The 18,683-nt window shown below is 42.4% G+C and overlaps 1 protein-coding gene across 1 annotated transcript; it reads left to right on the top strand.

The window, feature by feature from the left end:
• Nucleotides 1-14,221: 14,221 nt before the first annotated feature.
• LOC310867032 (gap junction beta-2 protein-like) lies at nt 14,222-16,474 on the top strand (the record flags this gene model as incomplete). Its single annotated transcript, XM_083776825.1, has 2 exons — nt 14,222-14,426; nt 15,620-16,474. Exon 2 carries the CDS (start codon nt 15,659-15,661, stop codon nt 16,472-16,474), a length of 816 nt encoding a protein of 271 aa, XP_083632951.1. The 5' UTR covers nt 14,222-14,426; nt 15,620-15,658.
• Nucleotides 16,475-18,683: the final 2,209 nt, after the last annotated feature.

Below are 18,683 nucleotides of genomic sequence, written 5' to 3'. Positions count from 1 at the left end.
ATAAAGTCAACATTTTGGGTTAAAGCTGTGGTGGCCTTAATTGTTTCCTGTATGCATCTACCTTTGTCCAGCACCAGCGGAGGAACTGGATGTGCGCAAGACTTCAGCTTTTTAAACAAGGCCTTAATATTTGTCACAGCTAGAAAATGTCAGGCAACAAACTCCATGCAATACTCACAGCTTAGGCCCAGGCCTGTGGTCACACCCGTCAGTACAAAACACAGCGTTCCCAGACACACAGCAACACCCACAGCAACTCTGAAAGGCCTTCTCCCTGTTAAGACAAAAACAAGATAAGAGTAAATGCCGTTAGCTAAACCCAACCGGACCAAAGTACTTTGAAATGACCTCTAAAATACTTCACATAAGGTGAATCACTTCTATAACTGTCCTCGGCCTCAAATCTCCTCTCCTCTGTCTCACATTCTTTGTCAAGACTGTGTGGAGTTTGCATGTTCTCCCCGTGTCCCCTAGGGTAGATACCCTCACAAAAACATGCCGTAATCCTGGTCTCTAAAATTACCTCCCCCTGGCCAGCCGGGGCGCCTGATGGAGGGGAAAGGAACTGGTCGGAATAACGTGTCCCTTCCACGCGCTACGTCCGGCCGGGGAAATTCCCCTCTGTCAGGTGAAAAGAAGCAGCTTGGACTCCTCATGCATAGAAGGAGGCATGAGGTCAGTCCGCTGCCCCCCCAGGTTGGCAGAGGAAGTGTAGCGCCCAGGATTACATTAGATAATTGGCACTGGGTGAAAAGAAAAACTGGGTTACAAAATCGTGGGATAAAAATTTAAGTAAAAAGAAAAAAAGACTGGAAAAGCATAAATATATGTAGACAGCTTTCAAGGATGAGAGGCTTGAACTATTAAGTTAACAAATGGTAAATATCTTGATTATTACTCTTAGAGTCCTTGATTGGTTTAATGAAAATGGCACTTATCATGATTTTTTGTAAATTATGTACTTAGTTAATTCAGTCAGAGAACTCACAAATATACATAAGATGTAATGCGAGCATGAATGCTCTTTTATCTTGGCATTCGGGGCTTTGCTACAGTTTCTCACTCTCTCTCTCTCTCTCTCTCTCTCTCTCTCTTGCACACCCACACAACACACATGCACACACATACACATACATACTGTGGGAGAAGGAGGGAGGGAGATCATTTAAAATGGTTGACCCTATGGTTTTAAAAGGTTTAAACGTGTTTGTATTGGTGATTTTTAGTCTTAGTAATATCTCTTACCAGAAGGCTTCTTCTTCTTGGTGCGTAGATCTCCATAGACGGCATCGCCTATCTTCTTCAGATCAAGACTCTCATAATGTCCTTCTTCGGTAGTTCTTCTTGCAGTGACGATGGTGTCATTCTCGTAGTCTGCATCGTCTTCGTCTCCATCTTGGACCTCGATGTTTTCGGAATGCCTCGCTACAGCCATCGATCTGTACCTTTATGACTTCATATTCTTCCTGCAGGTTTTTGACCTGTTCACAACACACTGAGTAATATATAGTATCTGCACTACCCTAAACGATGACAGCGCTGTTATTTTGACAGCTCACATTGTATGCACACACACACCCACCCACCCACCCACACACACACGCTCACACACACACACACACACACACCCACACACCCACCCACCCACACACACGCACACGCTCACACACACACACACGCACACGCACACACACACACGCACACGCACACACACACACACACACACACACGCTTATGCAGTTTCCCTGCTATCATGTCATGATCTCTCTAAAGTTACACAACACACAACTGTCCAGTTTTAAGAACACCAACACCAACGATGTTAAATAAAAGTTCAAAGACAAATAAGGACACATTTTATTGAGCTGACAGGTTTTAGTCAAAATGATGTAGGCCTATAGCAGGTAAATATAATATATACAAGTGAATGAATGCATTCCACCAAAGATCCCTCGCATATTATTTATTGACACTTTTATTTTGTAATGTTTTGTGCAATAGATCGTTTTGGGAGCATATGTGTCCTCACTCCTTCCTGCTGTGACGACATCCACCGGCGTTTGCTTCCACCTCTCTCTCTTGCTTGAAGCCAGACATATCATTGGTCCGATAGCGATATCTCAAACCCTCACCCTCACCCTAACCTCCCACGGGGCAGCAGCACACCTAAACCCAACCTTAAGTACAGTATTTGAGTAAATGTACTTAGTTACTTTCCACCGCTGGGTTAACGGCAGGAGGATGAGTTAACAAAACGTCAACAAAGTATCTGACCAAGCTGTCCCCGTCTGATGACAAAAAAGATTACCAAAGAAAGGAGAGAGAACTATGACTAAGAGGAAGTGGTCAATGTTATCCTCAACTTCATATTGACATCTGTTGTCCAGATCATTATCTCACACCAGGGCTGCAGGGCGGAATCATTCAGGCCGCGGTAGTCAAGTCACACACCCAGCCAGGCCACCCATTATACCCACACGCGTGTACTACGTATATACGATATTACCGCAAAAAAATCATATTCTACATTTTAATTGTTGCAACACTTATACATACACGCACGCACACGTGTGGGGATTGAAAAACCATAAAACCTGCATGGGTGATCTACTGTATGCTATCAAATTGTATGTTTATTCACGCAGCATCTGCTAAAAATAGCAGATCTACAAGCTCATAGCGCGGCACCGAGTGCCACGCTACGAGCTTGTGGGTCTGCTATTTTTGAAAAATCGTGAAAATGTGGTGCAAATCTTTGAATATATATTCTGTCAGAGCGATCGTTTTTAACTCAATCTTTGCTTCATGGGGGGTCCCTGGAACAACATATTTTCAGATGGGGGTCGGCGGCCAATTTCATATAGTTTTGGGGTCCTTGACATGAAAAACTTGAAAAATAGAAACATGAGGCTTTTCAGAAAACTGTCAGGATTTAGAAGACATTTGCAGAAATGTCTTCAGGTCTAAATGTGTTACCGGACCGCATGCATCTCCATGATATGATCTATTGCACCACGGATATGTCAACATGATGTCGAAATGAGTCATAAATGAGTTTCCTCCTTTAAGTGAAAGAAAAGTAGTGTTGAAATATCTTTTGTATATTCGGTTTCAAAACAGGCCATATGCGGGTACACTATAGTAGCTTTTCGTGCTACTTACAGGCCATTACAGGTCTGTAACTCAGAGTGTACAAATGGAACCAAATGGACCCAAATGGGACCATTACAGGTCTGTAACTCAGAGTGTACAAATGGAACCAAATGGACCCAAATGGGACCATTACAGGTCTGTAACTCAGGGTGTACAAATGGAACCAAATGGACCCAAATGGGACCATTACAGGTCTGTAACTCACAGTGTACACATGGAACCAAATTGACCTTTTTGCGTCTGGATCTGAGAATATACAAATTTGTTATGGGTGGCGGGGGCCAGATCAAGTCAAACCAAGACTATAGTCACAACTGCAGGCCCGGAATATCACCCGATTTCAACCAACGTAAATTCTGCCCACTAAAAGACGGACGTCCCTGGAATGGATGAATCACAGAGTCCGATCGAGGCCAGATCAACTTAAGTCATAATCATAAAATAGTGAGATCTGGCCCAGAATAAGCTATATTATTTCAAATATTTTGTATTTTTACAAAAGTGAAATTAATTTGAGACGAGCTTTTGCACTTTTGTGGCACTTTTCCTTTAAATTGAATTACTTTAATGACATGGCCCAAAATGGGAGGGTTTGCCAGGTTGAAAATGGAACCCATTCTGGGCGCGAACCCCTTAGCATTGTGTTATACTTTAGCTATTGAAAAATAGCAGATCTACAAGCTCATAGCGCGCCACTCGGTGGCGCGCTACGAGCTTGTATGTCTGCTATTTTTTAACAATCGTGAAAATGCGGCACAAATCTTTGAATATATATTTTTTCAGAAGACTTTCTTTTTTTCTTTCGACGTCAGGCCTAAATGGGTTATCTCAACGGTATAGTGGCAGGGCTGATTGGCCCCCCTTTTACTTGGCAGAACTTCTTGAACACCAAGAAGAGTCTCTTCGGTCTGCCTCCTCCGTCAAACTGAAAGTCCTCCCAGCCCGTCTCTCCACCATGGGGCTACAGAGCCTTCAGCCGCTCTGCCCCCCCACCTCTGGAACTCCCTCCCCCCCCCCCCTGACATCAGAAACATGGACTCTATCACCATATTCCAAACTCACCTCAAAACCCACCTGTTTATAGGCAGGCTTATGACTCTGCGTGACCTCTGTGTCTTCTGCTGCAAGCTGTGTTTTTTTCTGCTTTTAACTGTGTTTTGTACTGTTTTTAATTAACCTGTACGGCGACCTTGAGTGCCCTGAAAGGCGCCTTATAAATAAAATGTATTATTATTATTATTATTATTATTATTATTATTATTATAAGCCGGTCAGAGACCTGAGGTCGGCACACCTCTCACTATTGACCCCCCAAACAGCCCTACCTAAAACCAGGGGAGGGAGACCGTGCTTTAGCTGTGGCTGCCTAGGCTCTGGAATAGCCTCTTCCTCTTCACATCAGAGCCGCCCCAGTCCATTGAGACTTCTTTTCGACCTGGCTTTTAATCACAGCCTAGTTTAATTCCAACCTTCTATTTGATCACCACTTATTACAATTTACAATTTAGGCATTTAGCAGACGCTCTTAATCCAGAGCGACTTACATTAAGCAAGAATAAAAAAGCATGGGAATACATCACATAAAGGCATTTATCATGAAACATGCGTAAGCTAAGAAAGTAACAGTGGAATATCTATATAATGAAACTATACATATAAACTATACATATATACTACTATGCTATACATATGTACTATGACGTGCTATGACTACATACAATGCAATTATAGTGCTGTCTACATAACATGCTATAAGTCTGTATCAAATAGAGATAGAGATATAGAGATATACTTTATTAGTCTCCCGAGGAAGAAATGTGTCTTAGACAAAGGGCCCGCATGCAAGCGTATAGCCCTTATGTCCATGTCGCCACAGTGCAGCACCAAATACATCTTTCTTGCATCATAGAAAAAAAGAAAGAAAAAGAGGAAGAAGAAGGATAGGGGGGGTGGAGAGGGGGGGGGGGGGGGGGTAAGAAGACATCACATTACATTTCAAGTAAGATGATAATACTCGGCTGTGCAGGCACGTTTCTGGGTGGGGGTGGCGGGGGCTTGGGCCAGGCACAAAAAAGCTCTCTTCCTACGCAAGCCATCGAAGGATGAGCTGCGCGGGGGGAGGAAAAAAAGATACCTAGCTGCAGGGGGGGAATTAAAAAACTTCAGTGCACTGTGCCTACATGTGTAGGCACAATGCAAGGAATAAATGCATTCGCCATGTATCCGAAGGAAGTCTGATCCAATCACGTTTAGATTTCTCCAGTTTAATCCTGAGTTTAAGTTTTTGTTGTGTTCAAGATCTGATTTTAGGCATGTTTAAGCCTCCAGGAAAATCCGTGTTGAGGTTCTTAATCCACTGTTTTTCATTAAAACGTCTTTGTTCTACTGTCCAGTTGGGATTGTGTTGAAGTCCAGCGCATTTTAGAGCTTCAATGCCGTGAGCCATGAAATGTTGCACAAACCTTGTGGTTGTCTTTTTTCCATTGTTAATATTGTATCCGTGTTGTCCCAGCCTTGTAGGCTACCTATTGTTTTACCCGTTTCTCCGACATATTGTAAACCACATTTTTCACATGTGATTAAGTAAATGCAGTTGCTGGTTCTGGTTGTTATTTGTTGTTTAATCTCTAACACGCGTTTTGTTGTTCTATTTTTGACTAATTGTTTGGGTTTGAAGTATTCTGGTCCCTGGCGTGCTGGTGTGTTGATTTCTTTTAGCTTGCTGTGTACTAGATAATCTTTAAGGTTTTTGTTTTTTCTGTAGGCCGATATAATTTTATAATCTTTTAGAAGATCATCCGTTCGGTTCTCAAAATTCCTTTTTATTCTGTTGTTGGCTAGTGTGCTCTGTGTTGAATAACTGGTTATCAGGGCCAATTTGGGACCTGGATGTGGACATGTGTGTCCATGAGAACAGTTGGGTGGAAAGTTAATTTCCCATATAGTTAATTAGGCCTTATAAAACATGGTATGATCTGTGTGGCCCTTGGCTTGGTATATAGGCTACCTCCAAAACATCAGACAAAACACTGTTGCATATTCCGGTAACATTTTATCATATTGGGACAAATTCATACACATAATTAAGGCTTCATTAAGCCTTAGTTCCCTTTAATGCCATTATTAATACTTACCCCCCCCCCCCCCCAAACACCTACTGTATAAAACAAACACATAGTTATTCTGTTTGCTATATTTCAATGATCCTGAACAGTATTCAGAAGACAGAAGGAAAAAGGGCAGGGGCTGAAGCCCCCTTTGATGTCTATGTGTGCACGTCCCTGCTGTTGAAGAAACTGATGCATCGGCTAAGCCATTGAAATGGCAGTCTGAGTTATTACCTACCTCCATTGGAGTGATCTGCCAAGGGCCGATTCATACTCCTATTTTAGAGCCCAATAAAAGTCGGTTCGGCTCTGTAGAGCCGACCATTCAATTTTAATACAGCGTCTGGAGCACTGGATAGGCCTGTCTGGTACGGCCCTGTCCTGGTTTTCCTCCTACCTATCAAACAGAAGTTACTTTGTCAATCTAGCCGAGTTTGACTCAGACAAACATGACATCAGTTCTGGTATTCCACAGGGCTCGATTCTTGGCCCTCTGCTTTTCTCCTTGTACATACTGCCATTGGGCGAACTCATTACCAATCACGGAGTCAATTTTCATTTCTATGCTGATGATACCCAACTATATCTTTCTGTGGCTCCAGATGATCCCTGTGCTTTAGACCCGCTGTTGACCTGCCTGTCTAGCATCAAATGTTGGATGAGTGAGAACTTTCTCAAGCTAAATGAGGATAAGACAGAAGTTCTCATTATTGGTTCTAGTGAGCAGAAAGAATCAATAATAAGCAGACTGGGCAACCTAACTGTAGAAACTAACAGTACAGTAAAGCACCTGGGGGTTATTATTGATTCTGAATTGAACTTTAATTCACACATTAATCATGTCACCAAGATTGCCTTTTTTTTTTACTCCAGTTTTGGCATCACTGCACTGGCTTCCGGTTGTTTTTAGGATTGATTTTAAAATTATTTTACTTGTCTATAAAGCTCTCAATGGTCTCGCACCTTCCTACCTACATGACTGCCTGCCTAAATATGTCCCAAACCGCCCCCTAAGTTCTTCCACCGCCGGCCTGCTTGCTTTGCCCAAAAAAATGGCAACTAAAAAATACGGGGAAGCAGCTTTTTGCTTCTACGGGCCGTCGGCATGGAACAAGCTCCCAGTGTACCTTCGTCAGGCAGCCTCTGTAGACATTTTTAAAGCTCAGCTCAAGACCCACTTCTACAACATTGCCTTTAATTGATCTTGTATTTTTTATTTTTCATGTCCTCACTGTACTGCATTTAGTGCATTACTGCTTGTTTTTAATGTCGTTGCCTTGCTTTTCTTTTATTCTCCATTGTTCTGTAAAGCACTTTGAGCTGCATTTCATGTCATGAAAGGTGCTATACAAATAAAGTTTTATTATTATTATTATTACAATGTGACGTCATTTACCTCTGCAGAGCCTACAATGTGACGTCATTTACCTCTGTAGAGCCTACAATGTGACTTCATTTACCTCTGTAGAGCCTACAATGTGACGTCATTTACCTCTGTAGAGCCTACAATGTGACGTCATTTGAGGTTCGGCGGGGGGGGGGGGGGGGTATCCGTGCTAAAGTCGGCTCTTTGGTGCTACTGAAAATTTCTGACGAGCCAAAATCATTTCGGCACTACAGCGCCGAAACAGCGGTAAAATAGGAGTATGAATCGGCCCCATGTCCTCTCCAACCTTTCCAGGAGCGCTTGTGAAGAGGGTCGGGTCGAGCAGGGTTAAAGGAGCCCAGACGAGTACCAGCCCCCCGCCCCCCCCCTCAAAACACAGCTCCTGCAGCATAAGGGCTTCAATAAATACAGTGTTATTTATTTTAATTTCTTTCATTTGTTTTTGAGAAATATAGAACAATGAATTGATATCAAATAAAATACAGAATTCTATGCAAAAGGCTCTTACAATTAATACAATCGTGAAAAAATTAACAAATTTTCCTTCACAAAACGTACCTGTTAAACACAAATATAGATTTTGCAACACCTGACCGCCCATTCATCCAAACAGAAAAGTAATATCTGATTGTGTTAGACGTTAAACTTGTTTTTATGTGGGCGGCAAGAGCTGGATTGTGGTCAGATATTTTCCTCATATCATCATCAATCATAACACAACATGGGCGCCGCCATCTTGCCGATGCGAGACAGGCAGCACTGAACCGTATCCTCAGACCAGAGCTCTTCAGAGAGAGAGCGTAGACAACAGCGCAGCCCCATGAATACTATATGCATGAATAAAGTGAACTGAGTTGTCGCAACTCTCATCTAAACGGCGCTGCCTCAGACAGTCTCAGACCAAAGAGGGTCACATCTTTGAGGAGTGCTGTGCAACGCAGCGGAACAGTGGAACTCTCTGCCTTGACACGAGCAGACTGAAAAGTGTTTTCCGAGCTTGTATACCTGCATATTTTGGCTAAAAACAGTCATTGCACATGACAAATGAGACTTCAATTGAGCTGTGCATAAATGCACCATACACTTTATTTAACTCACTAAAGTACCACAAAGTATTTAATTTACTTGTCAGATTTAGAACTGTGATTATTTCTTTCAGATACTTTCCCTACATGAATATAACCATATGGGATTTAAATGGTGCAATTTGTAAAATATGTACTAAATGCTTTACCAAAAAGTTCCCATGTGTTCTTCCAGATTACCCATTTCACCACAAACTTTACAAGTAAAGGGCCTTTCTCAAGTATGAGTTCTCATGTGACTTTTCAGTTCACCCTTGTGACCAAAGTCTTTGCCACAAACTATGCAAGTAGCAGGTTTTTCGACAGTATGTTTTCTCATGTGACCTTTCAAAGTACCCCTTTGACCAAAGCCTTTGCCACAAACTGTGCAAATAAAGGGCTTTTCTCCAGTATGAGTTTTCATGTGTCGTTTCATATGAGCTTTTATACCAAAGGCTTTGTCACAAACTATGCAAGTTAACAACGTTGTTTTGCCAGTATGAGTTATCATGTGACTTTTCAGACCACTATTGTGACCAAAGCCTTTACCGCAAACTTCACAAATAAAAGGTTTTTCTCCTGTATGAGTTCTCATGTGTTCCTCCAAATAAGTTGCACCATATCCTTTACCACAAACTGTACAAATAGGCTTTTCTCCAGTATGAGTTCTCATGTGTTGTTTCAGATGACTCGTTTTACGAAAGACTTTACCACAAACTGTACACATACACGGCTTTTCACCAGTATGAATCCTCATGTGTTTGTTTAGATTACCCCTGCAACTAAAGCAATTACCACAAACTTCACAACTAAAGGGTCTTTCTCCTGTATGAGTTCTCATATGTTCTTTTAGAAGACCTATTGCAACACAGCCTTTGCCACAAACTGTGCAATTAAACACATTCCTTGTGTTTAGGTCCCGGGACATATCGTTGCTTAAAGACAAACTTTGCCCTTCCACCTTTTGTGGAAGGGCTAGTAACGTCACTACTAGTAACGTCAAAGTTGACCCAGCAGCCGTCTCTGGTCTTTGAAGTAGCTCCTCCTGATCCTCTTTAATCTGTGTGGGCTCTGGTTTCTCCTGGACCAGACTGGGACTCCTTTCCTGCTGTCCAGTGGAAAACTCCTCTTTGCACACAGGGAGGTGCAAGAAGTCTAGGCAAAAGATGAAATGAGAGTTAAGCATTGAATGTTCGAATTTTACATTTCTTGAATTTCACATTACCCGTTTCTCTTTCCAAGTTGTTTGCCTTCCACAGTGAACTCATTATTTTTGCGTCAGGCAGTATCTGGTATTTAAGTAATTTAGGCCAGACGTCGAAATTTAAAAAATGTCTTCTAAATTCTGACAGTTTTCTGAAATACCTATGTTTCTAGGCCTACATCACTCAATATTTCATGTCAAGGACTCCAAAAATTATATGTAATTGGCTGCCGACCCCCATCTGAAAATATGTTGTTCCAGGGACCCCCCCAGAAGCAAAGATTTGAGTTAAAATCGGTTGCTCTGAAAGAATAGTCCAAGGTTTGTGCCACATTTTCACGATTTTTAAAAAATAGCAGACCTACAAGCTCGTAGCGCTGCACTTGGTGCCGCGCTATGAGCTTGTAGATCTGCTATTTTTCAATAGTTAGTTTTAAATAATGCTTAAAACACCAAAAGGAGTTCCCGCCCAAAATGGGTTAAGTCATAGCACAAGCATGCACCCGCAGATAATATGTATTGAACCGCGATGAACGCAAGCACTCACAAGCCGATTTATTGCCTACAGAGACATTTACAGAATGCTTAGTAAAAGTTACCCAGTTAGTTAGCTATAATAAACACAACACGAGATATTCAAGAGATAGTCTTGAACGTGAAAATGACGCGATCGGCCCCGATCACCCGATCCGATCGGGAAAACCCTAAGGGCCGATTCATACTCCTATTTTACAGCTGTAGTGCCGAAATTATTTCGGCTCGTCAGAAACTTTCAGTAGCACCGAAGACCCGACTTTAGGACGGTACCCCCCCCCCCCCCCCCCCCCCGAACCTCAAATGACGTCACATTGTAGGCTCTACAGCGCCGAACCCACTTTTATTCGGCTCTAAAATAGGAGTATGAATCGTGCCTTAGTTGACAGCCAGCTAAGTCCAGTTACCAGCATATTACAGGCTCCAAACTTGTGGGTGGTCCCAGAGTTCAAACTTTATATAGGTCCTGATGGGACGTATGTGTGTGTGTATATTTATATATATATTATATATATATAGTACTTAAGCCTGCATAAAGTATGTCTCTACATACTGTATATGACATATAGAGACATACAGTATATGCAGGCGGCCAATTTCCAATAATGTCACATATACGATAAACATAATATGTTGCATATAAAAATATATTTTCATATAGTTCCTTTCCATCTAGGGGGGTGTGTCAGCTAGGTCGGGAGGGAACAGGGGGTGCACGCCACGGCCCAAAAGGTTTGGGAACCGCTGGTCGACACGTTGCAACTAGTTTGGCTTTAGTCTGGTTAGATTAGCAGTAATAAAGTGATCATCATTTTTACCTGCCTCCTCTTTGATCTGTGGAGGTTGTTGTGGTTCTTCCTGGACCAGACCGGGGCTCCTCTCCAGATGTTCAGGGGGAAACTCTTCTTCCTGGACCAGACCGGGGCTCCTCTCCAGATGTTCAGGGGGAAACTCTTCTTCCTGGACCAGACCGGGGCTCCTCTCCAGATGTTCAGGGGGAAACTCTTCTTCCTGGACCAGACCGGGGCTCCTCTCCAGATGTTCAGGGGGAAACTCTTCTTCCTGGACCAGACCGGGGCTCCTCTCCAGATGTTCAGGGGGAAACTCTTCACACACTAACGGAAGGAGCAGAGAAGAGGTAGCATCAGCACAACAACTCAAAGCGCTTTTCTCATTGGATGACAGCTATTCTCCTACTAGGGTTTAATATTGGGATTCGGGAATTTGCCACACTTTTCCCGGGCTACCCGGTAATAGCCGTACTGGCTATGTTTTAGTTTATGTATTTGTAAAGTTCTGATCTTATTTGTTTAGAACACAACACAACAACATGAGACAACAGCGATTTGTGGACCTATCTGACATAGAAAGTAGCATAATGATCAACTGAAGAGGAGCACAGATCGAGTCCAGGTTTATGGACCCGATATTTATTTGATATATGCATTAATGCATAGCAATATTTAATTAATATTGAGTCACCGTTTGATCTGGCCCTGCCTGCTTAACATAGGACCTACAGCAGGTGGTGCTGTTCTATGCACACACTTCCTGAAACAACGTCTGCTGTTCACAGCATGCCAGGCATAGAGCTATAATATAATCCACTAAATCAAGTGTTTTTCAACTTTTTCATTTCTTGTCTCAACGCTCAAGGCCCATTATATATTCGTCATTTGAGCCACCCAAAACTATAGAATATTTTGTTGTTGTTGATGTATAAGAGTTGTGTCCACAATTCTATGCTGTAATGATATCGATAACAGTCCATTAGGAGTCGAGATAACAGGCAAACGTTGATCAAATATATTCTGCAATTGTGTAGACTTACGTACCTGCGGTCAAAGCCATTTGCCCTTCCGGTTCAATCCTCCCTCACCGTGCCCGTGAACTTGACTCTTATGTTAACAACAGCGCCACCCCTGGCACAAAAGGGGGAAATAACAACAAAAACTAAATACACATCTTATCGGTATCAGTATCGGCCACATTGTTATTTTAAACAGCGGTATCGGTGCATCCCTAATGAATGTGTATAATGTGGAATGTGTTTCTCTGCAACAGCAGAAGACATTGTGAGTTGCATTAGATGTGACAATATGTCATTGATTGATTGAAATATTTATTAACAGTTTGCAGAATTACAGTACATTTCAAGCACAAACTCAATACAAAGACTGTTAACTGTGACCCAATTAAGCATTACATTGTTTACAACAGGGTCCACAATGTTCAATTCATCAAAACATTTAGAGACGTACAAATAGACACCAGTTATATATACCAGTTAAAGAACAGAACAGGAATTCATCATAAAGGAAGCAAAAAGGGAAAAGAAACATATACAGTGAGGGGGGAAAGGGGGGGATTCAGATTTTACGGGGGCCAGTTTCGAATTGCAGCCGTCCGTAGGTGCCCTTTGAGAGCGGTTTTGAAGGATTCACATGTCTTAATGACTGTTGGTAGGGCGTTCCACATTTTGGTGGCATAGGAGCGAAAATAATTTAGTCCCTTGTTTGTGCCGAATCTGGGTTGTACATGGTTTGTTGCACACCCTCTGGTGTTGTGGCGTTTACATTAAGGAAGTATTTAGACAGGTACATGGGTATCTTGGTGGTGTCATGCATGTGACTTGAAGCCTATACCATGCAATTTATACTCTCATGTTATCGCCTTCCTTCATTTCATGGAGGAGAGAGACTGGTCACCTTGTCATAATGGCTGTACTGGCTCCCTTGTGACCACATGCATGTTTGGAGCTTTGTGTACGGTGATGGCTTTTATCACCCAAATACATGGGTTTTCAAATGGTGGTCCCCGGCATAGACCACTGGGGGTCCGTGAAAGTATTGCACGTGGAGTGGTTCCTGACCAATCATTTAGTATGTAGATGTAGGAAAGTATTATGTAAGCAATTAAGTTAAGATTTGTATTTTATATTATTTGAATGACGCATCAATGTTGTAACTGGGAAGTCAGACTTCAAGAACTTACACAGAAAAGGGAGTTATAGTGGCCTGGGCTGGGCCGAGCGCTCCGGGAGCCTAGAGGCTGGTAATCCAGCCTGACAGCGTGTCATGAGTTCGAGTCCCGACTCCCGAGCCGGCGACCCTTGCTGCCTATCTCCCGTCCCTGTCCCCCAAGCTACTGTAAATCTATCAATAGAGCCAAAACGCCTAAAAATATCTTTAAAAAAGAAAGAAAAGGGACTCAACCACTACAGATGTAGGCTAATACTTATTTTGTACTGTACCAAGAACTTTGAAGTTTCACTTGAGTAGGCTATAGCCTTCTTTCCAATACTTTACTCCACTATACATCTCAGAGGCAAATATTGTATAGTCGACTACTTTTACTGGATTAGTTTAGTATTACAAAACATTAACCACTCATGGTTGTGAGCTTCTAGATCTGCTATATGTTTAAAAGATTTGTAGTAGCCTACATTCTGAATAATGAGTATAGGCATAATGCACTTTCTACTTTTGGTACTTGTCTTTAAGTACATTTTAATTCCAGACTTGTACTTTAACAGAGCAACTTACTACTACTACATTGCGGGAGTATAGGCCCATTGATACTGACTTTCACTTACAGTTTAGACTTCACAGTGCAGGCTTCAACCCTCGGATCAGGAGTTTACAGTGGTGTGAGACATGCAGTTTCTCCTGGGCTGGTCCCACCCTGAATCTCTGGCCCCTCCCCTGCATAAAGGAGGGATGACAGCCTTCAGAAACTGCAGGTGTTTCTCGCACCACTTTGCAGAAGACAGTGAGCACATCGCCGGGTTTCGGCTCCGTCCCATATATAGACCACCAAGCAGCCCTTTACTTTATTTACTGCCCCCTTACTGCCCTGACAGGTTTGTTTGAAGAGCCGGGGTCATTTTTGTCTTCAGACTACTAGGATTAAGTGGAAGTAACAACTTAATGGAAGAAAGCCTGCTAATAAACGCTGAATAAGGGCTACAGAGACAGGTGAGTGTTGAACTAAGGCCTATACTAAGAACTCTCATGAATGTTTAAGATGAAGCTGAAATATATATATATATATATATATAATTAAAACCTGAATTATTCCGAATGATTGTGTTCACTAAATCAACCATTGTAGCTAAACATGTACCATTCAGTTTGCCGCAGGGTTTCAGATTATTTCTGTCTTCAAACGAGATCATGTTTTATTTTTAAAGTTGTTTTAGGCCTATAATTCCGTGAATTCCTCCAGTAACCGCGAGAAAAGTTAAGAACGGAAGGATTTTAAGTAGCCCATTAACAATATGAAGTGCCACTGCTCATTATTTGGCTATAAAAATAAATTAATCAATTAATTTAGCCAAAATGAAAAACGTAAGGCCTATTCAGTTTTTGTTCTTTTAACATCACGCTTACACAATCTCTCAATCACCTGGTAATGACTGTGACACAGTCCTGTACCTGAAAGGTCAGAAATGCAGTCCTTGCAACCACAAGGTTTCCAGCCAGACAGGTCTAGTCCAGAATGCCACTTAAGCACTATATACTTGGTTGTACAACAAATAGCAAAGATTGTTGACCTACAAGCTTGTAGATGTTTGGAAAATTTGAAAGATTTAGAAAGCTTTTGCCTATAATGCCATGTTGAAAGTGGTTATCACTTGACATACCTACACCCGCACAGTATCATTGGTATGAAGTGTAACTGAATATCGCTGTTTTAGTATCCTCACTTAACCCATTAACCTGAGTTTGATTCTACAAATGTTATGTTATGGTTATGGAAAAACTTAACTTAAATAATAATCACTATTATGGATCCATAAAACATTTATTCAGCTCTTTGAATGCATTCATTGCATAAGCTATTCGGTGATATTTTCTGCCTATTTGGGCCGAAACCGAATAGGCCGAAAATGCATATTTAGCCATTTTATGCCGAATATTTTCTGCAGACGAATATTCGGTGCATCACTAACATAATGTGATTTATTTTAGGTGATAGCGCCATATCCACTTCAACACTGGCTTGCCTGGTCTGGTATCAAAACATAGCCTGGAAAATGGAACAGTTTAATCATACATGAAGACCAGTATGTCTGCTATTCCATTGGGGTTGCAGTGTAGCCATTTTAGCAATATATATTATATATATTTAGCTCACTCTCTACTCTGTGTTTTATTTGCCCCTCCAGGTGGAGTAAGCATCCAGGCTCCTCCGCACCACAGTCACCATGAGCTGGGGGGAGTTGTACGCCCAGCTGGCCGGAGTGAACAAGCACTCCACCAGCCTGGGGAAGATCTGGCTGTCGGTGCTCTTCATCTTCCGCATCACCATCCTGGTCCTGGCCGCCGAGAGCGTGTGGGGCGACGAGCAGTCGGGCTTCACCTGCAACACGCAGACGCCCGGCTGCAACAACGTGTGCTACGACCACTTCTTCCCCGTGTCGCACATACGCCTCTGGTGCCTCCAGCTGATCTTCGTGTCCACGCCCGCCCTCCTGGTGGCCATGCACGTGGCGTACAGGAAGGAGGGGGACAGGAGGACCATACTGGCCAACGGCAGCAGCGGCGGCGAAAAGGCCACGGAGCTGGACCTGGAGAGGCTGAAGGCGCGCCGGCTGCCGATCACCGGCGCGCTGTGGTGGACCTACACCTGCAGCCTGTTCTTCCGGCTCATCTTCGAGGGCGGCTTCATGTACGCGCTGTACTACATCTACGGCGGCTTCCAGATGCCGCGGCTGATGAAGTGCGAGCAGTGGCCCTGCCCCAACAAGGTGGACTGCTTCGTCTCGCGGCCCACGGAGAAGACCATCTTCACCATCTTCATGGTGTCGTCGTCGGTCATCTGCATGGGGCTCAACGTGGCCGAGCTCAGCTACCTGGTGGCCAAGGCGCTGATGAGGTGCTCGGCGAGGGCCAACCGGAAGCGCCCGTACGCCCCCCACCACCCGGACAGTGTGATCCCGGAGAAGGCCCTGCTGCAGAACAGAAAGAACGAGATGCTGCTGTCCTCGTCCATGGACTCCTCCAGCAACAAATCCTTGTGAGGAGGGATGGGTGGATGCATGGATGGAGGAGACGCAGCACTCAGTGGAGAGGTAGATATAGTGGAGTACGAGGCAAGAAGATTGTCGTGAACTGAAAAGCCCCACTTTTACCATAATACCACGTATCTATCACAATACCACGTATCCTCTGTAGACATTTTTAAAGCACAGCTCAAGACCAACTTCTACGAATCTACAACATTGCTTTTAATTGATCTTTTATTTTTTGTTATTCATGTCCTCACTGTATTGCATTACTGCTTGTTGCCTTGCTTTTCTTTTTTATTCGCCATTGTTCTGTAAAGCACTTTGAGCTGCATTTCATGTCATGAAAGGTGCTATACAAATAAAGTTTTATTATTATTATTATTACAAAACGCCTTAAGATCAATAGAGTTTTTACATGTCGGTCTTTAATTATTAACTGGCCATTTAAATGATCACAAAATGATGCTATACAGTAGTTCAGGCACAGGACAGTTTCGCTTGTCTATACTGTGTCTTTTCAGACAGAGCTGATTCCACCCGATCAGCCTAGACCACATCAAATAACAACAATGTTAACCAAGGGAAAAGAGCTTGATGAAATAACAGCTTGTGTTGTTGTCTTAATTTATTGATCACAGACTAGTTAGGACTTCTAAAACTGCGTATATAATCTGGCCCAGTAGGGTGAGCACGCAGTCAGGTTGTCAACCACGGAAGTAAGGGCCTACAGTGACATCTAGTGGTTCGCTGCAGAGCCTGCACAAACCCTAACTGTTTGTTGAGGCTATGGAAGACAATAATGTGTGCCTTTGTGATTACTATTAGCTTGGCTGTGTAGTTTGAGCTGACCATTAGTTCTGAATGTGCCTTATAGTGCAAACATATTTGAGACCAAGACATGTAGACAAGGTGCAATACTACTTTAACACTAGAAGTTTTGATGGCGATTGAATCAAATAACTCTGTTGCAAACTTGCAATTTATTGAAACACGAGATATTTTTTATATCGTTTTTAAACTTAAAGTGAGAACGTGACACGTCTCTAAAAGTTTTGATGAATTGAACAAGGTGGACTCACTTGTAAACAAGTGTAATGCTTTTATGGTGTCGTCCACTCACAGTTAACAGTAGCCCCGCTCGGAACCCAATGGTACGTAAAGTTTCTGATATTTGGAAGACTTTACCCATCAGAAACTGTACGTACCATTGGGTTCCGAGCGGGGCTAAGTTAACAGTCTTTGTATTGAGTTTGTGCTTGAATTGTACTGTAATTCTGCAAACTGTTAATACATATTTCAATCAATCAATCAATCAATCGTATGTAAACGTGTTTAAATGCCGCATGAACGTACCTGCAGTGTGTAGTTTGATGTCCATCACTTTGTTGCGTTTTCTAGTTCATGAGACCTTGTTGTTTTTCTTTCCTTCACCGGGATGTTGGGGCTGTTGTTATGGTTGTTATGGGAAAAATATATATGAAAAATATACACACTTACTTCCGGGTCAAAGCACTAGACGCATGCGCGTTGCACAATACAGCTGGTGCATGACTTAATGCATTGCGCCCCCTGGCGGAGGAGATGTGTAACTGCCACTGAAGAAAGACCGACAAGAAAGACAGACTTTGATTTGATATGATATATTCATGATACAATTCATAGGAGAGCAGTACAGAATTATCAGGATTGCAAAAAAAAAGTCAGAGGACTTAATTCCATTGTGATCCAATAAATAAATAGTTACAGCATATGCTATGAAGAACATGTGTACAACATTACCATATATATGACATTTACAACTGGCCATCATAGATCAATAAACAAAAGACAATAAATAGATATAAATAGATAAATACAGCACTAACTTGCCCATCAGCCACTTTTTCAACATATTTTTTTAAAATGTTCAAAGACTGGGCAAATTTAACTTCCCTTGGGATTTCCTTCCAATCCTTGTTCCAAACGAATACCGGACAACTCACCAAAAAGGGTAGCCTAAAAGGGGTGAGTCATCTTGAACGAAGTTGAACGTGAGAAAGTGACGTTCACACACGTAAGAAATGAACGCATTCACAATGACGTTCGTCAAGTAGAACAGTACGTTCCATTCACCCAAAATATTAAATATTAAAAATATTAAAGAACGATCGTTCTTTAAACGCGTTCAGGGACAACACTGCAAATACCTAGTACATTTCAAACGTAATAAGACTAAGAATAA

The sequence above is a fragment of the Protomyctophum parallelum genome, assembly GCF_964188405.1.
Source record: "Protomyctophum parallelum genome assembly, chromosome: 11".
Lineage (NCBI taxonomy): Eukaryota > Metazoa > Chordata > Actinopteri > Myctophiformes > Myctophidae > Protomyctophum > Protomyctophum parallelum.
Note: the sequence above shows the minus strand (reverse complement) of the source record. Positions and strands in the feature narration are given on the sequence as shown.